Raw genomic sequence first — 25807 nt, forward strand, 5'->3', positions numbered from 1 at the left:
ATTTATTAAAGTGTACATGATACGTGAATAAGAGACCAATAAAGTCTTAATTAGGTTCTATTCTAAAACAAATTAACTAATATGGGGAGTGATCCAATATTTAAATTGATTTTTTTACTTTTCATTTATAATATGATACAGTTAACATATAAATATTTCAATGTTTATAATACTATGGAATTGAAATTTGATTTTATGACATATGAGAAATCAATTTCTTATTTCTCAATCACAAAATACTTTGAGGCAAGTGATCCCTTAATATAGGCGTACAGGCCCAATAATAATTCATATTCAGCCCAACCCATTATCCATTTATCAAACCAGCCCATTTTCATAATCAAAATTTTCAGGTTTTAAATAAATTTGTTGTTTTGTTAATTAAAGTGTGAAGTGAAATCAATTTCCATCTTTTCTTTTCCCTCCAACAAATCGAGCCAAAAAATATCGGAAGAAACTGAAAATCTGCAATGGCGTCCGCCTCTGCTCCGCGTAGCGGTGTACAGGGAAGAATTGCGTCGGCGGCTACAACGCTTGCCGCCGAGAACCAGACTCTTATTGCTGTAAGTTCGCTCAATTTTGGCATATCCTAGCAATTTCACTTCTCGAATCCGTTTTATTCATCTATGCTCTTATTCAATTGCTTTAGGAGATTAGAAGGGCTACAGTTATGATGAAAGAAGTTGGAGTCGATTTCGAGAGGGACAACGAATTCGACATGGTATTTTCGCTTAAACCCTACTATAATGTTGAAGTGATTAAGAATTTTTGGGATTTCCAGTCGTAAATTGACTACCGAACATTTACAAGGGCTTAATAGCATTTCTGCTCTCAATTCAAGCTAATTGTTGATGGATTAGCTCGTTTTGTGAGAAAAGTTATGCTCCAGTAATAAAAGATATGACAAGTTGTCCCTTTTAAAGGAGAAAATCGAGTAATATTTATTCATTGTTACAATTTTCTAGAGTTAAGCTTGTGTTTGTCTTGGGTTATTGAACTACCATGATTTTCTTCTTTCGGCACTAGTCGCTTCTTTTTTGTGCGTTCTTTGTGTTCATGCTGGTATAAGTTTCCAAGAATGCTTGTTTAATCAGTGGTAGAGAATTATATTGTCTATGGTTAAGTGGGTAAGTGTTTTCTGGTAATGGTCTAGTCTACTTTGCTTATGAGCCTACTTTGGTATAAGAAAAATGCCATTTGGTTGTGATGATAAATATTCAGCATCCCTACTTAAACTCGTCAAATTTTACCCCATTATGTCAGAATTTTTTGTATTGCATGAAGCCATCATATGTTTTGTTTGGAAGAGGAAACCATCATATGTTAGTAAGTATATTATGTGATTCAAATAATCAAATAATATGTATTGTCAATTTGGCACTGCAGGTGAAGCAGCTTGAAGATGGAGTTGTTGACTTAGTGAAAGCTGCAGATGAGTGTACTCATCTTTCGAGCAGTATCCAATCTATAGGAAAAGATTACCAGCCTGCAGCTGAGGTATCATTACTTATGGAGTCCTTCATGAGGGTATTGATTTTATTTGATCTTGCTGTAAGTTATAGCTGATTTTGTTTCGTTTGAACTGTTTTCGGCGTTCCAGCTAACTAACTTCAGTAAGCTCTTCGATAAGAAAATCAAAAGATCAAAGGCTGATGTGACATCTCTCTCACAGAGCCAGTTATGGTTACGACAGTTCCGTGAAGCTATCTGGGTATGTTTACATGACCTGAATATCTACCATCACTAATTGTAGTATTGGCATTGAAATTAAGCATTTGCTTCAAAATCATGCTTTTGTGGATGTGTTTGTATACATGCTTTTGTGATTATAGCTATATTTTTGCACTCACTGAATCAACAATCTTGCCTCTGAAACATGCTTGGATTTGCCAAGATATTTCAACTTAGATTTAATACACGTTCCATTTGGTTGGGTTTTGTTGTTTTCTGCAGAAAGTTCATCACGAAGGACAACCCATGCCAGGTGAAGAGCAAGAGGACATAATAATGACCAGCACGGAGTGCACTATTCTAAACGCCACCTGTCCACTGACTGGAAAACCTATCATTGAACTAACGGAACCTGTTAGAAGGTACTATTAATCGTTTGATCACTTCATTTCTCCATTTGACTACAAGATGCTTTCAGCATTTACTCTGTAAAGTATGTGCTTCTGCTTAATGATGCTTCTCCGTTAGTCAAGTTGGCTCTAGAATTCTCTCTCAAATATTATTCCCGCATAACTTTTGATATTCTTGATGAGACAAATGTTGCAAGCCTTTGTTTCTCTCTTCTCAAAATGTTATAAACCTATTTTCTTAATGGTTACCTTTTCTAATAAGAAAGTTCATTCAGCACAAACTGGATATTGTCTTTGAGCATCCATACTGATTCTTTTCCTGTATATTTTGCAATTTCCATAGCATGGATTGCAAGCACATATACGAGAAGAGGGCTATCATGCAACATTTAAGGACGAGAACCGCACAGATCCGTTGCCCGGTGACAGGTATATTTGCCACCTCTTCTTGATGAAATTTACCCTGTTATGAGTATAGCTATTGGATAGTGTGTGAGCTTGATGATGTTTTCCTTTCAGGTTGCCCGAAAAAATTGGTCGCAGACAGAGTGGATTGCGACCCCTTTTTACTAATGGAAATTGATGAAATGCGATCACTTAATGCACAACGTGCCACAGCTGGTGTGATCGAAGATTTCACTCAGCTGGAACAAGATTAATCTGTTAAAAGTTTGCATCAATGGCAGCCGTTTTGAGACATTGAGACATCATCAATCCACAATGATTTCTCCCACTGCTAACGTAGTATTCACAAGAACATGTTAAATGTTCCAATGGGTCAAGATGCATTAGATGGTATCTAAATCAAATGAATTAGTAGAAGCATCATTCTGTTTTGTAGGAATTTATTTGTAAATTTTTGTGCTTTATTAAAGTATCTTACCATCTGTAGATGCAACAATACAATGATTAAGTATGGGTAAATATAAGATTTTGTTTCATTGTATTAATGAAAATGATATGGTCTTAAGGCAGATGCAAAGGTATTGAATGTTTCAATTTAGATTAAAAACGCCTTAGCAAAAGAAATTTGAACGAAATTGCCTAAAGAATAAGTTCAACATCTCATGCAGTTATTGTTCATTTATTTTAACTTTTTAAAATTTAAACATTAGGTACGTTTATGCAATTACCTCTGGAGTGAGATATTTTGTTAAAATGTTAAAATAATAAATCTAATAGTTAGTGATATGTATTATTACTCCCTCCACCTCAATGAAGTTGCATCATTTTCTTTCTTGGCATATTCCAACAAATATATCATAATCCATTTTAGAATATAGTAAATCATTATTAATATATTCAATTATATTTCCTCTTTTGATATGTTCCACTAACTATATAATTTTTTTTAAAATGGACAAAAATAAATCATAATTAATATATCTGACCACTTATTTTCTCTATTCAGTATTACTATAAATTCAATTATATTTTTCTTTCACCATTTAACATAAACTAAATAAAACCTCCAAATGCCGGTTGAGGGAAGAAACTCAATATAAGTACGCAACCAAAACTAATGAAATTATATAAAACAACATTTATGACTTAACTATACTTCTCCTTCAAAGGTGAGTTTATATTCTTTGTTATACGTATGCAACCCCATTCAAACATTCGAAATTCAATTCTTTGTTTTTTCCTTATCAAAATGGGAAATTATTCAACTATCAGTCATCCTTATCCCGGACACTGCCGCTTTATCGTCGATATCTAATCTACTTTCAAAATATATGAGAATAAAAAATTAATGTGATGTATACACTCACTGTGGAATTAAAGACAAATAAGGGTAGGGTAACAAAGGTGAAATGTACATTTACTAGAAAGGTCAATAAACATCAATGGAAGAAATTTCATGCATGTCCAAAGTCTAAGCTAAAATATATAAATAACTCTAAGTAAACTTGACAGACGAGACAGCCAAATAAGACTGGGACTATTAAATTAGTAGTAGTACTTTATAATTTGGTCTCTAAAATACTCCTATATATAGGAGATGAATATTCACTGCATCATATTATCTCACATTAACTCTTTTTAGAAATCCTCAATTAAAGCAATATGAGTGAAGCTTTTCCAATGAATGGTGGAGATGGTGCTTACAGTTACACCAAAAATTCCCAATATCAGGTAACACACTAACTAGAGATGAAACACTTAAATGGTTTAAGAATAGTGGAGTCGTTTTGCCATTTTGATACGTTCCATGGTAATTGAGTCATTTCCTTTTTTAGTAAAAGTCAACACATTTGTTTCACTTACTTTTCCGTCAATTTTCCATGTTTGATGAAGTAAATTTTTGTGCCTTTTGACGACTCAATCCGTTGGTTCTTTCATTGACTATTTCCTTGTATCGGCAGAAACTAGGGTCGGATTCAGTGAAAGAAATGATCCAACAAGCCATCATCGAAAATCTAGATACCAAAATCTCAAACACAGTTGCAATAGCAGATTTAGGTTGCTCAGTGGGTCCAAACACATTCTTCACAGTTGAAAACCTAATCAAAGCAGTGCAAAAGAAACATCCTTCCAAAACCCTAGAATTCCAAGTATTCTTCAGCGACCATTCGGGCAACGATTTCAACACCCTCTTCGCCTCCCTCCCACCGGAGAGGCACTACCACGCAGCTGGGGTGCCAGGCTCCTTCCACGGCCGCCTATTCCCTTGCAGTTCCATCAGCGTGGCGCACTCCTCCTACGCTGTCCAGTGGCTCTCCAAGCAGCCTCAGGGGGCGCCTAACGAGGGCAGGATCCACTGCTCGGATGCGCCTGAGGCCGTGCTCAAGGCCTACTCTGATCAGTATGAAAAGGATTTAGGAGATTTTGTGAGTGCGAGAGGAGAGGAGGTTGCGAGCGGAGGAATTGTGATTCTGGTATTCGCGGCTGCTCCTGACGGAATCCCCCATTCGGAGATTCTCACCAGTGTCCTCTATAGTTATTTTGGACATTGTCTAATGGAGCTGGCTAATGAGGTCACTTAACTAACTGCTTATTTTTTAGACCAAATTAAAATGTAGTTCAAATGATGATATAATTGAACAATAATGTGGTTTTTATGTAGGGAGTGGTTGAGAAGAAGAAGATAGACGAGTTCAACTTGCCTCTCTACGATCCGAGAGAGGGGGAGGTGAGGAGGGTGATAGAGAGGAACGGGTGCTTTAGCGTTGTGAAGATGGAGTTGTTGTATCCGTTAGAGACTAGAGAGATTGAGGTGGGTAGCATGATTGTGTCGTTGAGGGCTGCACTAGAAGGTGTTTTCATGGCTTGTTTTGGGAGTTCAGTGGTGGAGAAACTTTTCAACAAAATGTTAACCAAAACTGATGAAATTGCTAAGAGGTTGGAGAGTGTGCATGATCATGCTCAGCTCTTTCTTGTGTTGAAGCGCAAATGATTCATTGGGATTGCTTCTATTTTCAAGTTTAATTTCCTCATGAGTAAGGAGTAATAATGTGGCATCATTTTGTATTTGTCAATTGGAGTTTCACTGTATTTGGTAACTTAATAAATCGAATTTATCAATCACTCCAACTATTCTTGTGACATTCCCGATTCAAAATATGCCTTTGTATCATAAATTAGTTTTAGATATTACATGTATAATTTAAATATGTGTGCTTGAAAAGAAAATGTGCATAAAATATACTATTTATAAAGACATGTATTTAAATATGAAAATATTAGCTAAAGAAATGAGCTATAATATATATTTCTCATTTATTATCATACGTATATATATAGGAAAAGGAATCAAAAGTTTTTTTTGGAAATAAGTCAAACATTTATATATACTTTCTATAGAAATGAATAGCATATATTACTGATGGAGAGGAAATACAATAGAAATATATGAATGGATAATTTTAAACTATAGTATATTATTTTTCCATGCAATGTCATTATAGTAAATATTGGTCTACATACACGTATTAAAATCAAACAACTAAGTATCAATCATGCAAATATTTGAAATAAAGATAATAAAACTTTTTCACACGTCGGTCGGTTGGCTTCTTATTGAAATTGATAGCCATAATTTGTAGAGGGAGGGGAGACGGAAAATGAGTGTATCATAAGATAGATTAGAAGTATCAGAATAAAAGACTAGAACAAAATAAAATTTAGGGAGAGAGATTGTTTTACTCGAAGAATAATATTTTAATTGGATTGAGTATTGTAGATCACAATCAGAGCTCGATTAGATTATCCGACATATCAGGTGGGTATAAATTACACTTTTAATTTCTATGTGTTATATGATTGATTGCAATATGTTGATTTAGAGTGAATTTTGGATTATATAATTTAAATTGGATACATTTATGCGTTATTTGATATTGATGATGAAATATGATATGGATATATGATAGGTGTAATGGATATGTTTTCCATATGACATTAGAGTTTTCAAAGCATATGATTAAAGAGGATCTGTGACAGTCATGCTTGAATCTGAAATTATATAGGGACCTATGAGTCCAATTACAGAGGGACCTTCGGGTCAAATATAGAGGGACTTATGAGTCCAATTATAGAGGGACCTTCGGGTCATAGAGGAATCCCGGGTAGATATCATGCTTGATTTGTCCCAGAATAATAAATGGAATAGAGAGGCATACGCATATGAACGGAAAGAGTGAATATCAGATTATATGATGCATCGATGATATGATTATGTGTACTCTGATATTTATGGTGGAATATGATATGAGTATGTGATTGGTGTAACTAATATGTTATATATATATGATATTGAAATTATATAAGTCATATGATTAAAGAGGATCTGTGATGGTCTTGTCCTGGATCTGAAAATACAGAGGGACCTTCAGGTCAAATATAGAGGGACCTATGAGTCCAATTACAGAGGGACCTTCGGGTCAAATATAGAGGGACCTATGAGTCCAATTACAGAGGGACCTTCGGGTCATAGAGGAATCCCGGGAAGATATCAGGCTTGATCCGTACAGAATAATAAAAATAAACATGGAGCATATGCATATGTATATGAAATTGATTATATATATGTTGCGTATTGATTTGGATGATATGTGTTGATTAAAAGAATGTGATTGATGTTTGTGTAATGCGAAATTAAAGGCATAAATTTATATACGCTGAATGGTGGATTTTTGTAATTATAGTATTTGGATGGTGATGCAATTAGTATATGCATATGGATATGAGATTGTTTATGATATTTGTTGTATAGGGTGTATGACTATATTTCTTGTTTTGTAAGAAAATTTAGAAAGAGAAAAGTTAGAGAGAGGAAAAAGTAGAGACGATGTTGCTTTTATTTTGAGAAATGTTTCTTTATTTTAATGAGACAAAGAGAATATTCATAAATTATAAATGTGTACGTCAGAGGGATTGAAGTGTAAGATTCTCATTCCACTAATTTTTATCTCACTTTCTTTTATAAAGTCAAATAATTTCATAAACTTTGCATCAAAAATTTGGACATACATTTGTTGGCCGCCGCCCAATACCACCCTCACTATATCTGCCGCCGTGCAAAAGTAAACTTCTACATTTCTGAATCCACTTGTTTAAAACATTAAACAATTGTCATATTTTCCTTTATTATACATTTCTGAATCCACTTGTTTAAAACATTAAACAATTGTCATATTTTCCTTTATTAGTCGTCTACCTATATTAAAATTATGCTTCAACTACTTAAGATGGCATTGCTTTCGTTGGTCAATATTAGGCCAGTCAAAATGGATATTAGTTATTCGATAATCCGATATCCAATTAGGTATACTCAAATTATTTTTTTAAATTAATAAATTATATTTTTATTCTAATTAAATGGAATATAATTTTCTTTTTTAGTTACATTTTAGTTAATAGTTAGTGTAATAGTGAGAGTCGTATAATGGTATTGCAAAAATTCATAGCGCCTCCCTCATCTCTCCTGCTCTGCCCTCTCGCTTGCGCCTCCCTCCGCCGCCCACTGCCGCCGCGGCGTCTCCTCTACCAGCATCGGGTGCTCTCCTCTCGGCAGTCTCTCCCTCTCCTCTCAGCTCCCGCTCTCTAAGCCCAGCTGCCGCCTCCCTTTCTTCCGCCATCTGCAACTGCCAAAGCCTCCGGAGGCGTCGGAATAGTAGTTCTGTCACTGCCTCAATTATTGGCAATGTATTAAATCCCCATATCAAATTAAAATCAAATTAAAATGCTGTCACCTGCACCTTATTTGAGTTGTGTTTCTTAGATTCTGTTTGAAGGGATGGTTTTATGCCTTGAGAATTACAATGAGTTTATAATTCTAAGCTTCAATTCTGAAACACAAAAAAAAAATGGTGTCTTGATTCTAAAAACACAGGAAAATGGGATGTTGATTAGAAATCAGAAGAAAAATGGCGTCTTGATTCTGAAACACTAAAGAAAAATGGTGTCTTGATCATTAGAACTGAATATTAGTATTAAATAAATTCTAAAAATTTGTACTCCTTCCGTTTCTCCATAGTTGAGGTGGAGCTTTTCGGCACGAAGTTTTAGAAATGAATGTTGGGTGTGTTAAATAAATAGATAAAAAAGTAAGAGAGAGAAAAAGGTAGAGAGAATAGTATAAGAGCATCCGCAATGGTGCTTAGGCCAGCCATAGGCCAGCCATTCTCTCCCCTGCCACATCAGCAACACTAAAAAAACCACCTGCCACATCAGATTTAGGCCAGCCGCAATAAAAATAATTCAAAATATACTACATTTACGGAATTAAAATTACGATTAAAATACGGAATTAAATTTACGACACATATACGGGAAAATTCAGTAATTGCATTTAAAAAAGTTACATAGATAAAAAAAATTACATGCATAATAAAGAGAAAAAACTATCGTCGTGCAATCCTCCGTGCCCACAACTCTTCAATTATATCCTTTTGGAGTTGAATATGAGCATCCACTTGGCGCATGTTGGCAAATTCCTTGAGTCGGCCGGCTTCATCGAGAGGTACCCCCTGTCGTACACTAGGGGTGGCCATTCCGTGGCTTGGACCGGCTTCATCGTCACTGACCCAACTAGTCAGCTGTACGCCTTCGTCTTCGACGATCATGTTGTGCAGGATAATGCAGGCGTACATTATCTCGGAAACGCATCCGACATCCCACAAACGCGTTGGGCCCTTAATTGCCGCCCATCGAGACTGGAGCACACCAAATGCGCGCTCCACGTCCTTGCGCGCCGACTCCTGTCGTTGCGCAAAGTAGGCCTTCTTTTCATCACTTGTTTGTCGGATCGTCTTCACAAAGACCGGCCACCGAGGGTATATCCCATCCGCCAAGTAGTAGCCCATATCATGCCGGTTGCCGTTGGCCACAAAAGAGACGGCTGGACCCACGCCCTGGCACTTCTCGTTGAAGAGGGGAGACGAGTTCAGGACGTTGAGGTCGTTGTTCGACCCGGCTACCCCAAAATACGCATGCCAGATCCACAGCCGGTAATCAGCTACGGCCTCGAGGATTATCGTGGGGTTCTTTGACTTGTAGCCGGTCGTGTAGGCCCCCTTCCAGGCAGTCGGACAGTTCTTCCACTCCCAATGCATACAGTCTATGCTGCCTAACATCCCCGGGAACCCATGCTTCTCCCCGTGCATCTGCATCAAATTCTGACAATCTTCGGGAGTAGGCTTCGAAGGTACTGCTCACCGAAAATGCTGATCACGCCCCCACAGAACTCCTTCAGACATTTCAGGGCTGACGACTCACCGATGTGGAGGTACTCATCCCACATGTCTGCCGCGCCTCCGTAGGCCAACTGCTTGACTGCCGCCGTGCACTTTTGGATAGGGTTGTGGCTGGGTCTGCCAGCCGCATCGTGCCTGAAGCGGAAACACAGATATTGACGCTCCAATGCCCCAACGATGCGCATAAACAACTCCCTGCGCATTCTAAAACGCCGCCGGAACATGTTGGCGGGAAACCGCGGGTACTCTGCAAAATAGTCCTCGTACAGCCGCTGATGTGCAGCTACGTGATCCCGATCAATCACCGCTCGGTGGTGGACAACTCGTGGAGGGCGAGGTATCGCCTGCTGTTCCACCATACGCATGTACCGCTCCATCCCGCGGTTCATGTAGGCCTCCATAGCCTCGTTCATCCTCCGTTCGTACTCCTCAGGATCCACACCACTACCACTACCACTACCGCTACCACCCGCGTTACTCATCGTTCGATGATGCTCTTGTACAGAAAGTTAGAGAGATAGAAAAATCGTTAAAACAAGTGGTGCAAATGAAAATGAAACGAAAATCGCGTTTATATATGATTTTTTTAAAAAAAAAAAAAACGAAAATCGGCGCTGGCCGATCGCTGGCCGATCGGGCCTCCACAATGGCGGCTAGCCGATCGGCTAGCGCTTCGGCCAGCGATGAGCGATCGGCCAGCCCACGCCGATCCGCTCGCCGAAATCACCCTCGCCGGTTGCAATGGTTCGGCTAGCCGGTCGCTAGCCGACCATTGCGGATGCTCTAAAGTGAATAAAGTAGATAGAATAAAGTAAGAGAAAGTAAAGTAAGAGAGAGAAAAAAGTTACCATATATGGAAATGACTCAACTATGAAGAAACTTCCCGAAATAGAAAAATGACTCAACTATGAAGAAACGGAGGGAGTAGTATTTAATTTTCTAAAAAAAATCAAAATCAAAATTACAATCGGGACTGGATATCTGATTTTTTGGGACTTGATATCCGAGTCGGGTATCCGGATACCCGAAATCAAATTCGGATCGGGTATCGGGTATTGATTTTTGGGAATTTCGGGATCGGATACCCGAAAAGTTTGGATCGAGTATCCGCGGATACCCGATTTGACAGGCCTAGTCAATATAATGAGGTGTAGGTAGTTAATGAAATCCGATTGTTTGTTCACTCCAGTTCTGGAAGAAGTCAATAACTCAATAATACTGAATATAATAAAGTCCAATATAAAAAGGGGAAAAACAAGAAAGTTGAGCCACCCAAATAAGTATATATACATGACCCCCATACTCCCAAAATAACATAATTTTACATTTCGAAAAGAAGCTCAAAGTAGGGAGAGAAGCAACACAATGGGTGAATCTTTCCCAATGAAGAGTGGTGATGATTCTCACAGTTACTCAAAAAACTCCCTCTATCAGGTACTAACACTATCCATAATCCATCCTAGATTTAATACACAGTAAATGGTCGATTTTGTCCTGTTGTTTGAGGTGATCACCCAAAAATGTCACACTATTTGAGTAATTACCATTTAATACACATCGCATCATTTTTGCGAATAAAATATCCGCCAAAACTTTCAGGCAATCAGAATATTGATTCGACAATCGAAATTACACGTCGATTAACCAAAATTACATATCAATTACTCAATCAACGTGTAATTTCAGCTTTCATGTCACCATATATTTTTTGCATGACATTGCAATGAAACAATTGATATTAAATGATATAATTACCTAAAGGGTGGGACTTTTACTAATGAATATGAATTGGGACAGAAACTGGCATCCGACACAGTGAAGGAAATGATCCGAGAATCAGTGATCAAGTATCTAGGCACAGACAAAGTGACGTCATCAATCACCATAGCCGATTTTGGTTGCTCCATCGGTCCAAACACATTCCTCGCAGTTCAAAATCTAATCCAACCTCTCCAAACCAAAACCTCGATTTTCAAGTATTCTTCAACGATCACTCGAGCAACGACTTCAACACCCTCCTAACCTCCCTCCCGCCGGAGCGGCCCTACCACGCAGCAGCCGTGGGAGGCTCCTTCTACGGCCGCCTCTTCCCCCGCAACTCCCTCACCATCGCCTACTCCTCCCTCCCAGTCCCTCCACTGGCTCTCCAAGCCCCCTCAGGGGGTCAACAACGAGGCCGGGATCCACGGCTCTGGCGCCCCAGAGCCCGTGGCCACAGCCTACTCGGCCCAATTTGCGGCCGGCCATAGGATGCTTCTTGGCTGCCAGAGCCGAGGAGATTGTGAGCGGTGGGATTATGTTCATTGTCATGCCGGAAACTCCTGACGGCTTGTCACAGACCGAGCTCAGCGCCCTCTTCGATTTCTATGGCTACAGCCTCACAGACTTAGCTGAGAAGGTCTGTTCTTTAAAAATAGAAACTATTTTCATCTTAGTTTGTTCTTTAAAATGAAAAAATTTCTATTTTAGGAAACTTGTTCTGTTTAAAAATAGAAACTATTTTTATTTTAGTCTGCTACTCCCTCCGTCCCAAGGAAGATGACCCCTTTCTTGGGCGGCACAGGATTTTATGCAAATTTATTTTGTGTGTTGAGAGGAGAGAGTAACGTAAGAGAGAGGGAATAAAGTAGAGATAAATGTGTTTTCATTTTAAGTAATGAGTCATCTTAGTTGGGACAAACTAAAAAAGAAAGTGAGTCATCTTCAATGGGACGGAGGGAGTATTTAAATTAAAAAATTTCTATTTTAGGAAACATGTTCGCTTTAAAAATATAAACTATTTTTATTTTGTTTTATTTGTGCAGGGGGATGTGGAGAAGAGGAGGATAGTGTTAAAATTCTAATATCTTGTCCCACATCGGCTTGGTGATGATCCTAGCTTCTCTATATAAGTGTGGATAACCCTCCCCCTTATAAGGCCTTTTAAGGGGTGAGTGGTCCATTTCTAATATGGTATCAGAGCAGGGCCCAAGTCGATGATGGTTTATCTCTTTATCTCTTCTCTTGCCTACCCACGTGATGGAAGTCCGATGTGTCATTCCGGCCCACACGTGAGGGGGCGTGTTAAAATTCTAATATCTTGTCCCACATCGGCTTGGTGATGATCCTAGCTTCTCTATATAAGTGTGGATAACCCTCCCCCTTATAAGGCCTTTTAAGGGGTGAGTGGTCCATTTCTAATAGATAGAGGAGTTCAACTTGCCGATCCATATTCCGAGGCTGCGGGAGATGAGGGAAGTGATAGAGAAGAATGGAGTTTTAGGATTGAGAGAATAGAGCTGAAGAACCCTAAGTCGAAGGTGGCGGGACCGCTTGATGCCGCGAATGTGGTGACTCACATGAGATCAGCCATGGAAGGAGTTTTTCGCGGTTCATTTTGGAGCCTCCGTGGCCGATCAGATGTTCGACAATGTTGTGCCCATGACTCCGCGGATCGCAGATTGCTTCAAGGCTCTACATCATATTTCTATTCAGCTGTTTGTGGTGCAAGATTGTATCCGGATTAAATTTGTAGTGTGTTTGGTTCATGAGATTCAATCTCACAACTCAATCCTAGATTATATCTTGGTATTATTTTATCTTGGCAACCGAACACCACCTTTATGTATTTTACTCTGTCATCTTGTTATGATTTCTTCATGAATAATACTTTGTGATATGCGATTTAATATCTCTTTTGACTTGATATAGATTTTAAAATTTTAATAATATCATTTTTTTACTCATGCAGAATTTAAATATATGAAAAAAATGTGAGTAAGAATGTTAATATTGAAACATAGTTCCACTTTATTAATTTTAACATAAATTTAATAATTTAGTTTATTTATTAAAATATTTTAAAAAATAAATGAGAGTGTTGATCCAATAATGAACTATTCCTTTTATTCACAATGAATGGTCAGATTTTTCGAGTATCTATGAAAATGAGTCTTTATATTAAGATAATAATTATTTAAATTATGAAATTTGATCGAATTCTGCTTAATTCATAAAGCTTGAAGTATTAAATTACATGAGTTTTATTTATTAGAATGAACTACAAAACTAGTATCCAGAAAATAGGGTTTGCACATTTTTAGTACCCAACATTTATAAAATCACATTTTCAGTTAAAAAGTTTTATAAATCCTAAATTCAATCCCAATTTTTACTATTCTACCATTTAGCCTTTGAGGGGTATATTTGTCCATTTAGTTCGATTTGAGGACCAAACTTGTGATTTTGATATTTGAATGTTTATATACCTCTTTTATGATTTTTAAGGACCAATATCATTGTGGTATTATTAAATCTTTGTATATTATCTAAAAATAAATATTAAAATCTTTGTAGTGTTATCTAAAAATGAATTATTTAAATCTCTGTAGTATTATTTAAATTATTGCATTACAATCGGGAAATTAATACTATGCATTTGTAGTATTATTTAAAATATATTGAATGGTTTATTTTTAAAGAATTCATTTTTAGTATAATGCTTGATTGCAACAATAATTCAAATAAAGTCATTTAAATATAATAAACTACAACTCAATTCAATTTAAGTCAAAATAAATTACAACATGATTCATGTAGAAAAATCGGTATCTAACAAATGGAGTATAAATTATAAATTATAATTGCAATCAAACATTAAAAATGAATGCTTAAAATTAATCATTCAATATTTTCTAAATAATACTACAAATGCATATTAATTTTCCGATTGTAATGCAATAATTTAAATAATAAAATAAAAATTTAAATAATTTATTTTTAGATTACACTACAAAGATTTTAGTAATTTGTTTTGAGATAATATACAAAAATTTAATAATATCACAAAAAATTTTGGTGATAATTAGACTTTGATTTATTCGACTATTCTGGATTAGGTATATATACCATAATTAGTTCTTACTTTGACCACCTTCGGTGAACGCAACACTTAGGGAAACATTACCAAGACTCCAAAGTTTTTCAACTATATCTTTGAATTTTAAATTGATTTTACATAACGAATGTTAGCTGGCGAGATTTGGATAACGTCAAACTCCATTAAAAACTTATGTAGGTACTCATTTTTTTAGTTAAAAAAGTTTATATACATACATGAAACTAAACCATTTTCTTAAATAATAAAATTTTTTCAAATTCTCTATAGCTAATTTAATAATACTAATATTTAAAATTTTAAAATTAAAATAAACCAAAAAATACCTCTGAATTTTTTAAAATTGTCTTGAGCTGGGCCACGGTCAAATGTGACTCTGGGTTACAATTTATACAAAATCGATGGTTTGTGGTTAAAAGATAAAACACTCGGAATTAATTTGATTGCCTAATTAGTGTCATATAATAGATACTACTATATTTGTAATAAGCTAGGAATCAGGTCGGCAGATGCCATTTCAAAAAAAAAAAAATGATGTAGACTTCAAATCTCCTATAAAGAGATGAATTTGAAAGTCATACGTAGTAAGTACTCCCTCCGTCCCGCTTTAGCAGTCCCATTGACTTTTCTGCAATCGTTTTGTAAAAATGATAATAAATAGTTAAAGTGGAGAAATAATAAAGTAAAAAAGAGAATAATGTAGATAAGACTATTCTCTATATTATTCTCTTTTTTATTTTATTATTTCTCCACTTTAATTATTTATTATCATTTTTACAAAACGAGTGTAGAAAAGTTAATGGGACTGCTAAAGCGGGACGAAGGGAGTATTTGATTAAGCAGCCAAATCTGACTTTTGTGTTCCTTCAAAATTATTTGTAATTCCTTAATTGGCGCTACTATATATGGAAACAATATTTGAAATAAAATAGTGAGTAATTGGAATTTATTGTGACGACAATGTGATATCTTTGCCTATTTTGGATATCGCTCAACTACAGCCCTATATAAATGAGACAATGACACTCCATTACAACGTATTATTCGAGGCGAGCAATATAACATTACTAGTATACGAAAAAAGGTTGAATTAAGTAGAATGGCTAAATTATCTCTAGTTCTCTTCGTTCTCTTATCAGGTATATAGATATATTTTATTTTGAAATTTTGAACATAGTATTTTTCATTGGAAAAATTTTAAAATTTGTTTTTGCAGTTGTGTTTGGTGCAGTTTTTGAAGTGAATGGGGAAAAATGCACGACTATAATTGATAACAGAGGTTGTAGTCTTACAAATTGTGTAGACAATTGCAAGGCTGAGTTCAAGGGAGAAGGATTTTGTGCTTCCAATTCTGTAGATGGTGGCATATTAGTTTGTAATTGCAAATATGATTGTGCATCTTTCTAAAATGTAATTGGTTTATCCAATCTTTGCACACATTGTGTGACTTAGATTTGAGTAAGACTTTGAAATTTTATGAGTATTTTATCTATGTGATATGATTTTAATGTGTAATTCTAATCACACTAAGATGTTTTGATTCTCGCGTCGACTAGTGTGGGGTGGGCAAAATAGCCGAGTATCCGATTCTAATCAAACACAAATTTTGATTTTTCGGTTTTGTTTGGATATATAAAACTGAAAATAAAAATCAAAAAATCAAATTTCCTTTTAATATTATAATCCTACTTATATTGTATAATATATATATATATATATATATACTATAACTAAAAACAAACTCTATTTTTATTGCTTTATAAAGTAATAAATGTAGTAATATTTAGATTTTATATTTGTACTTGTTTTGGATATTTTAATTAGTTGATAAGACTATATTTTGTGATATTTATAGAAAAATAATTTTTAATTTTTTGACTTTTTTTCCAGTTTATTTTTGTATTGTGCAATTTTGGTTTTTCGGATCGACTTTGTAGTTTGGATTTTGGTTTGTATTTTTTGGATATATCTATGCAATTTTAATTTTTTGGTTCTGATTGATTTTTATAATTTAGATTTAATTCGGTTCGGTTTGGTTCGGTCAATTTTTATTTTCACAATTTTTGATTTTACAGTTTAGTTTGAAAAAAAAAAACCAAAAACTAAATACCCAACCCTAGGACTTGTTCTCTTCCACGATCATCTTTCATCCTCTTAACAAAGTAATATTAGTAAAATATAACGAAACACAACTATACAAGAACATATTATTTCACGGCGGCTCACAAGAATATCCTTTAGAGTTGGATATAAGAAATATTAATAGCTCATGAAATGTATCATTGATGTATATTTTCACTCTCTCAAGTTTAGTGTTCAGCCAAAGTTTTATACAGTAGTATTGAAGTTCTGTACGTTTAACTATGTAGCATTTATTTTCTATAATTGTCAAGAATGTTGTTGCTCTGATTTTGTATGATAAAATCCAATTTATTCAAAATTTTCAGCCTTATTGCTGGCACTTATTGTTAACTTGTGTCGAGATATCATACATCCCAATTTGCAATTTGATTAGCAATTTCGAAATGAATCTCAATAGATATCAAATAATTAATTATTGTATATAATTATATAGTAGTATATAATTTGAAATTATGAATGCATTAGTTCCAACCTCCAAGTTGTAGTAATTTTGAGTTTGATGTTTATGCTTTGTGACGTTGTTGCAGTTAGTATTAAAATTTAAAAGTATACATGGACTAGAAAGTGACCTTAAACTCAAACAAATTAAAGAAACAAGAAAACAGTATGATCTTCAACCATTTAAGTTCAAAAAATGAAATTTCGTGAATGTTCAGGCTCTTGAAATTCAAATGCTAGGTTATTTCTAGTGGAGTACTATCATTTACTTGTTGTTTATGACAAATGATAGATAAAACAATTGCATGAGTCACGTTCTTAAAAACTGGGGTAAGTTGTGTACTATCTTTCAATTAAAAAGTACATGGAAGTGTTGGAATTTCTTTTTTTTAATAGAGACATTTCTTTTCATCAGTGACCACGTAGAGAGAATAACGTATGATAGAGAATAAAATAGATAATTGCAGAGAGAAAAATGTGCTAATTTTGTTCATGGATTATCTCAAAATAGAAAACAGAGCAAGGAAGTATTATGTAACTGCCTGTGATTAACTAAATACTCATCACTCTCAAAGTAGAGACAAGTGCAAAAATGGGGAAAACATTTCCAATGAAAGGTGGTGATTCTGACTACAGTTATACCAGAAATGAGCTGCTGGAGGATCGTGGAGGAGCACAACAATATTATATATTGGCCTAGCTATTTGGATGAAAAAAGTTTATCAATTTGGAATGGCTAGGATTCAAAATCATTATCTACGCTGAAACATGAGAATGTGGTCGAACTTGTTGTTTGTAAATACTACACCATTCATAAAAATATCACACTGAACTCTCAACATTATCTCTATAAAGCACGCGCGGTTGCTAATGCTCTTACATTACTTTTTATTTGAATAATAGATCTTTAGTAGTTTTACATGTAACGCAATGTAAATTTATTTTTGATGAGGATGGAGGCGAATAGGAAGTCCATGAGCCGGTGCAGGTGAAGTACGATTGAACAATATTTTCTCAGAAGGAAAGACCTTGTCAAATTTGAAGGTGGTCACCAAATTGTGGATGAACACCAATATTACTAGCTTAGCATAGCCTCTCCCGGGACACATTCTTGCTCCTCCTCTGAACGGGACGAACGTGTAAGGCAGCGGCCCAGTCCCCTCAAAGCGCGATGGATCAAACTTGTCTGGCTCTGGAAAGTAGTCGGGATTGGAGTGGGTGGAATGAGGCGTCCACATTATCTGCATGCTCAGTAATTAAGTTGTCAAATGAAAATGAAGAAAGAAACATGAAAACTTAATTACTCCGTAATAAATAGAATATGTATATACCTTCAATCCTTTAGGAATGGTGAAACCTGCAAAAGTGAATTCAGTTTTTGTTTCTCTAAATGTTCCGATTGCAGGAGGTGCTATCCTGAAGGATTCGAGCACGACGTTCCAAGTGTACTTCATCTTCTCCACATCCTTATCCATCAGCAACTCATCAGCGCCTTTCGATGTTAGAATCTCCATTTGCTCTATACGGAAAAACACACTCGTGAATATTTTACGTACACTGCACTATATAGTTATGCGCACCTTTGAAAACCAAGTCATAAATGTGAGGAAGCTGGGAAAGATAGTGAGTGACAACAATGATTGCAGAGGAAACTTCGTAGAGGCCAGCAACAAGCAAACCAATAAGAATGTTAGCAATCTTGGTATGACTCATAGGTCTCCCATCTTCTTCACTCCTGGCCAGCAGCATCTTGGACATGACATCGCCTCGTCCCTCGCTCGTCAACTCCAGCTCCTTGCTGCGCTCCTCCACGATCCTCAGCAGCTCTGCGCGCACCACCCTGCTTCCCTTCAAAGCGCGGTTGAAGTCCGTCCCAGGAAGGTTGACAGGCAGGGAGACGAGGCCATCCGTCATGAGAGAGAAGGGCCCCAGCAACTTGTCCAGCCGCTCTGGATCCACCACGTCCATGAACAACCTGCACGCCAGCTCGAAGGTGTATTTCTTCGTGGCGGGGCCTGCCTTCACCACTGAGTTAGGCACGCGCCAACTTGTCCATCACCGGGATGTACTGCCTCAGGGCCTCCGCCTTGAGGACGTCCTGCTTGAAGTTGTGGAACGTGGCCTCCGGCTCCTGATGCCTCACGTGGTCGAAGTCAGGGAAGAAGACCTTGCTCACTGACACAGGAATCCAGGGCGTGAAGAGCTTCTTCGAGTTCATTAATATGAGCTTGTTTCCGGCTGCACCACATAACACAGCCAGTTTCTCTCCGAACAACGATGTTCTGAAAGCGTCTACTGAATATTTCTGCATCCGCTCTTTCACTAATCTCTGATGCCCTAACAGGGCCAACTCCACAGTTTCTCCAAGGATCGGCCAGCCCACCGAGCCCGGGGGCACACGGCCGCTGCCCTTTCTGCGAATCAACCACAACAGATAAAGACATAGAGGAACAAGGACAGCAACAAAATAAGTTATCAACTTCTCCATGCTTGTTTTGTTTCTGAGCTACCACTATTATTGTTACTCTTTATATATCCATGTAACCAATCAACTTGTTCTTTTTATACACATATTCAAAATAATCACATGTCTAAATATTTAAATTAGGAAACTATCCTATACCTGCTAAACATTCAAAAGATTACAACTCAACATATTTTATACTCCCACAATTTAGGCACTATACACCTACTATCTCGAAAACGACTCAACAATATTTTAAATTCCCAATATTAGTGATGGCAGCATATATAGCACACTCACAAAGAAATTCAATAGTATCTTCTTAGAGCATCTGTAACACTGATACTCTCTACCTGACTAGTCCCATAGAAATATGACACATTAAGGACATTATAAGATCATTCAACGTGTAACTGTCACTTAAACACGCGAAATCATAAGAACTAATATTATCATAGTTTTCTACTACTACCTATTTTATGTATATGTATATGTATATGTATATTTCATAGTTATGCTAATTTTATAATAATCAATTCTGGCTAATCTTTTGGTTGGCTGAGTTTTGGGTTCGCGAGGTGTGATTTTGAAATCCAACAGTACTAAACATTAATAGTTACAATCATCATACTCCCTCCGTCCCACGGCAATATGCACTCTTCCTTTTTAGTCTATCCATAAGAATATGCACTTAATTTCCAATTCTAGAAACTTTTTTTCTTTCTAATGAGGTGAGATTCATTCCCCACTAATAATACTTTAATTATTTTTTCTCTTTACCTCTCTTTCACTTTATTAATTTTTGCATTAAAACATGTGTCAGATCCTAAAGTGCATATTTTTTCAGACAGATGAAGCAGTATTCTATATATATAGGGACAGGTGAACTGTCCATATTAAAATAAATTGCAAATTTACCGACTCAAATTTTAATATTCCTGACATAGTAAAACTGTAAATAAAAAATAAGAATAAAAAAGTAATAAAATGTGGTCGTAAAAAGCCTTCTCCCACTTTTGAATTATTCAAACAAGAACTTTATGTAAGAGTCGAAGCACCAAAAGAAGAATTAGAAATTTTTCTGATTGGAGATTAGAGCGTTTGGAATAGATTCTATTTTGAGGGAGTTGAAAAAGCACGGTCTCCTTGAAAGGCCGCATAAGTAGCGTTTTGGAGTGCTACTCCCCCGTGCTAATCCTAAGTTTTTCTCTTTCGTTTCTTTCACTATCTTAATAAATTATTTAATAGTGTTATACCCTTTTAGTATTCAACAAATAGAAAATCACATTCTTAGTCATAAAATTTCAAAAATCTCAAATTCAAGTCATACTTTTTACCATTGTACCCTTTTGTCGTTTAAGGGTGTATTCGTCCATTTTCATACTTTTTATTTATTTTTAATTAATTAATGGAAGATGATATTGATCAGGACAGAATGGTCCGAAAATTCGAAGAATTCCTGGGATTGGATCTTGAGCTTGGAGAAGCATTTGCATTTCAGGGATTTCATGGCGAGGACGGCGTGCCATTGATTGCGGCGGCGAGATCGCGGGCGCGGCAATGTCGATAATTGTTGGTGCCATTTGGAGGTCATAAAGGTGCAGAAGATAATCAACAGAATTTTGCCATTAATTATAACTTCTCCAACCTAAATGAAAACGGATTCTTAGATTTCAGCCGCAGTTTTAGTTTCTCTAAGGTGCTCACCGGTCTTTGCCTTTTGATCTAGATCGGCCTCTAAATTGCTTTTTACCATCTCCATCTGGGTTTTTTCCTTTCCCTCTAAATTTAGATCTATTTCTAACATTTAAAACCTTAGTTTAAGAAGATTTAGAGTTTGAGTTGTCTTTAATTTTCATTCCTTTTATTTTAAAGAACTGATTATAAGGTCTAGAGGGCACTATCCCTGCCATACTTAATGACAGTATCAGGGATAGCATTCATGAGGGCAATGTTGGTATACTCATCAATAGTTTTGTCCCCAGACCTTTTAATGTCTTGGACAAGTTTTTGAAAATGATCAATATTTTCATCTATGTTCTTTGAAAGGCCCAGTTTGAATTTAAAAAGCTTTTCAAGATATATTCTGGAAGACATAGAAGTTTCTGTAAAAAGAGTATCCAGCATTGTCCACATCTCAGAGGCAGACTCAATGGACCCAACTTTTTTAATCACAAAATCAGAAAGGTTTAGTATTACAGTAGATCTAGCTAACTCATTCATCTCAAACCACTTTCTCAGCCCTAAACTACATCATGTTTATTTGCGGAATCCACGATTCATGAGAGGGGGCAAGTAAGATGGAACCTATACGACATTAGCAAGACAAACGGTGCGTTTAAATGAGCATAACTTAACAACTATATCTATTTGCAGAATGAAGATGGAAACTTATACGATATGAGCAAAAAAACTGTGCGTCTAGCATTACTTAACTATATTTATTTGCAGAATCTACAAGTCAGACAAACTACAGAATTAAAACAACAGACGCAATATATGAAAAGTTCATGTATTTAAGGAAAAATTATTTATTTGTATTCAAACGATGTCGTTCTAATGCTCGAGGATTTTTGCCACGCTGGCACTTCCAATTAAGTCTAAATGAACAAGGTCAGCTTCTATGTAAAGAAATTGAAAGAATTAATTTCAAGGGAAAAATCAGAAAATCTTAGTCCATGCATTTAGATTCAAAAATAAAAGTTTAGGAGAAAAACTAGAAAATGTCGAAAGTTTGTGCATTTACAAAGCAAATAACGCTGTTAAGTATATTTAGTAAGTATATATAGTTTGGAATACAATAACAAGTTGGAGCATCTTTTTCCTTGAATTTCGATAAGAAACTTGAATTCATCAATTTTGTTTCTTGCATGTAGTGGGACATGTTCATCTGGATTACCTTGAAGCAGGAGCAAATATAATTATATCTTCATATTATCAGGTAAGCTTTTCAAATGAAGATATACATGTAAGAATAGAATATGTGGTGATTGGTGGCTACTCTTCATGGTTTTGGTGATTATAGTCTATTGACATCAACATCAATTACTCATGTAAATTGTAATGTTTAGTTTTTTAGACGATAAATCTTTTTTTTTAATACTAATTTTTAGAGAGATTGTAAATAGAGATACTTGCGAGTTTTATCATACAAATTGCATTTGGTTAGGATAATGATTGTTTTCATTTTAATATATTTCCGTCCCACAAAAATATGGACATTTGGAACGGCACGGAAATTAACGCAAAATTGGTAAAGTAGAAAAGATAGAAAGAAAAAGTAACTAGAGTATTGTTAGCGGAGAATGAGGTCCACCTTATTAGAGAGAAAGAAGTTAATAAAAAATAAAAGGAGATATTTTTGGGACGGAATATTTTTGTGACTTATCATGATTATGTAAGAATTTGCACAAAGATTTTATTAAATTATTTTATTTAAATAATGCGATTTTAAAATTTTGGATTATTTATTAGTACTATTTAAAAACTTAAAGTTCTTGGATTTAGATTGAAAAATAAAAGTTTATGGAAAAAACTAGAGATTTGTATATTTTACAAGCAATTAGTCCTATAATACTCCCTCCGTCCTCAAAGAGTATGCACTATTTCTTTTGTCTTCTATCTCAAAGAGTATGAACATTCCAATTTTAGAAACTCTCTTCTCTCCACAAACAATACTTAAAAAACTTTCTCTATCTCTCTCTTTCTCTCTCTCTCTTACTTTACCAATAATGATTAAAACTCGTGTCGAACCCAAAGTTCATACTCTTTGTGCATAAATACGTTGGAGCTCCTTTTTCGTTGAATTTCGATAAGAAATGAGAATTCATCAATTTTGATTCCGGCATATGGTGGGTTTGTTGGGACAGATTCACCCGGATTAGAGCATCCAAGAGCATGGATGTGGGTCTGGACCCACATTTATTCATTTATTACTCCATGCCCTTCTGCAAGAGCACAACACCCACATTCATGCTCTTCCGCAAGAGCATGCTCAATGGTCCCACCATTCTATTATTCAATTTAAATAAAAATATTTTCACAATATTAAAATGCATTAAAAATACCCGAACTACTATTACAAATTACAAAAAAATAAAATAAAAATAACATAAATAAATCCTAAAAATAAAAATTACGCACTTAAAATCCTAAAAATTAAATTACATAATTAAAATCCTACAAATTAAAAATTACATAATTAAATACTAAAAAATACATCCGTGGAAATTTAAAAAGAAGACTAGTCCGATGACGATATCCCCAATTGTTGTCGGAGCGCTCGTATCATTGCAATATGTGAATCAAGTTGATTGGGTCTCATCCGAGACGTATCGTCCATATTGGTTTGAGCCAAAATGGCCCACAACGAGCTGGTGGGGGTGGAGGCGGCACAAAGGGAGCAGGAGCCGCACCGCCGGCTGGGGTCGCGGCACGACGGCGGTTGGCCGTCGCCTGTTTCCTTCCTTGCGGCCGGCGTTGGGAACCGCTCGGGCCGGCATCGGAGCTATCCAAATTGCAGATAAAACACATGCAAAAGTAGATTATCTAATTTAATCTGTATGAGTTTACTGGGAATGCTAAATAAAATTTTTGCAAATGACAGATAAAACACATGCAAAATTAGATTGTCTTTAATCTATTACATACGGAATTTTAATAAAAGAATACATATGTACATCTCGAGTTTGTCATGCGTATTTTTATATTATCATGCATTTGTCATGCAAATTTTTTAAAAAATAATGCTGTAGTGATTGGTGTGCTTTATATCGTCATGGCATATATCTTAAGTATTTTCTAAATAATTATGCGCCAGCCTTGGAATCTTTTCAATTACTATGGGAAGATGGTATAATAAACTTGACCATTCAAAGTTAGAAGATATATTAAGCCAGACAAGTCTGACTTTTAGTTCTTTCACATTATAACTACTCCACTTTGCTTCAAACAAAAAAAATTACTCCACTTCTTTACTACTAGGCCTCGTTTGATTGGTATGATAGGCCAAGATAAGGGCTCCTAGGTTCTATCCTTCTTTTGGTTGGTACGATATACTCCACGACGACCCGGGATAAATATCACGACCCGGCTGCAATTAAGATAGTTACCCAACTTTTTGATATAAGTCTACCCAGGCTTTCATGTGCGATAGGAACTATGTCGACATTCCCGATTGTGGGATTATCAGAACATTGACCATATCACGCCTGCCCTTCCTCCTCACTCCACCGAAATACACCAGAATTGTTAAACCATCCGTCGGCGTTCCACAAATTATAGTTTTCCAGCGCCATCGCCAATTGACCGTAACCACCGCCGCCAACGATTTTAGGTAACCCACCAATGACGGACCCAGGTGGGGTCGCGTGGGGTCGGCCGACCCCACCGCCGGTCCATGAATACCTCCGAGAACCTCCCAAAATCAGTTGTCGACCCAGGCTGCATTAGCTTCGTCGACCCCACGCTATGGCTACTTCGTGTTCATGGAAGAGAAATGAGGAAGGGAATAAAATTAGAAAAAGCTTCATGAAAAAATTGAGAAAGAAGAAAAATTGCAGAAGTTTGGAGAAAGATAGAAGATGAAGAAGAAAGCGGCGCATCTGTAATTATGTTTTAGGAAAACCTAAGAAATTTTTTAATTAATTTTTTTTTTGTTGTACATTTAAATACTCCATTGTCTATTAGCATGTGTGTCTATGTGTGTTTGATTTAATTAATAGTTAAATAACAATAATGTTTGTAAAAGTAAAATTGAAATTAAATTATTGTTGGATATTTTTTTTATATTTTAAAAAATATGGATATTAGAATTAATTAATCATCCATTGTTAATAGATAATGCATATGAGGGCATATTTGTCTATTGTCGTTGCTATCAGTAGTTTATGGATGCCAAATCAAAAACTATATATGTTATCGGACGGTGTCGGATATGTGCTATCAGGGCAACCAAACATCGAACTGAGATATAAGCCATATAGCACTATCATGAAAAACTGAGTACAACCACCCTATCATACCCAATACTCTCTGGGCAATCAAACGCACCCCTACTATATAACAATCTTACATTTTAGATCTTGTCAAAGTAGAGAAGAGTGCAGAA

The 25807-nt window shown here is 35.9% G+C and overlaps 2 protein-coding genes and 2 pseudogenes across 2 annotated transcripts; 3 read left to right on the forward strand and 1 right to left on the reverse strand.

The window, feature by feature from the left end:
* The first annotated feature begins 399 nt into the window (after positions 1-399).
* Positions 400-3022, forward strand: HPY2 (RING/U-box superfamily protein). Its single transcript, XM_048100106.2, has 7 exons — positions 400-563; positions 650-721; positions 1387-1497; positions 1601-1711; positions 1954-2093; positions 2425-2510; positions 2601-3022. The coding sequence occupies exons 1-7, from the start codon at positions 471-473 to the stop codon at positions 2738-2740; spliced, it is 753 nt and encodes a 250-aa protein (XP_047956063.1). The 5' UTR covers positions 400-470; the 3' UTR covers positions 2741-3022.
* Positions 3023-4112: 1090 nt separating this feature from the next.
* LOC125202847 (putative S-adenosylmethionine-dependent methyltransferase At5g37990) lies at positions 4113-5618 on the forward strand. The gene is made up of 3 exons (XM_048101322.2): positions 4113-4217; positions 4448-5059; positions 5149-5618. The coding sequence occupies exons 1-3, from the start codon at positions 4149-4151 to the stop codon at positions 5476-5478; spliced, it is 1011 nt and encodes a 336-aa protein (XP_047957279.1). The 5' UTR covers positions 4113-4148; the 3' UTR covers positions 5479-5618.
* A 5525-nt stretch (positions 5619-11143) lies between these two features.
* Positions 11144-13475, forward strand: LOC148932241 (loganic acid O-methyltransferase-like; annotated as a pseudogene).
* Positions 13476-18145: 4670 nt separating this feature from the next.
* On the reverse strand, positions 18146-19725 carry LOC125200802 (beta-amyrin 6-beta-monooxygenase-like; annotated as a pseudogene).
* Between the last annotated feature and the right edge of the window lie 6082 nt (positions 19726-25807).

Source organism: Salvia hispanica, chromosome 2 (genome assembly GCF_029641045.1).
Source record: "Salvia hispanica isolate PSC_SH4W2 chromosome 2, Shi_PSC_v1, whole genome shotgun sequence".
NCBI lineage: Eukaryota > Viridiplantae > Streptophyta > Magnoliopsida > Lamiales > Lamiaceae > Salvia > Salvia hispanica.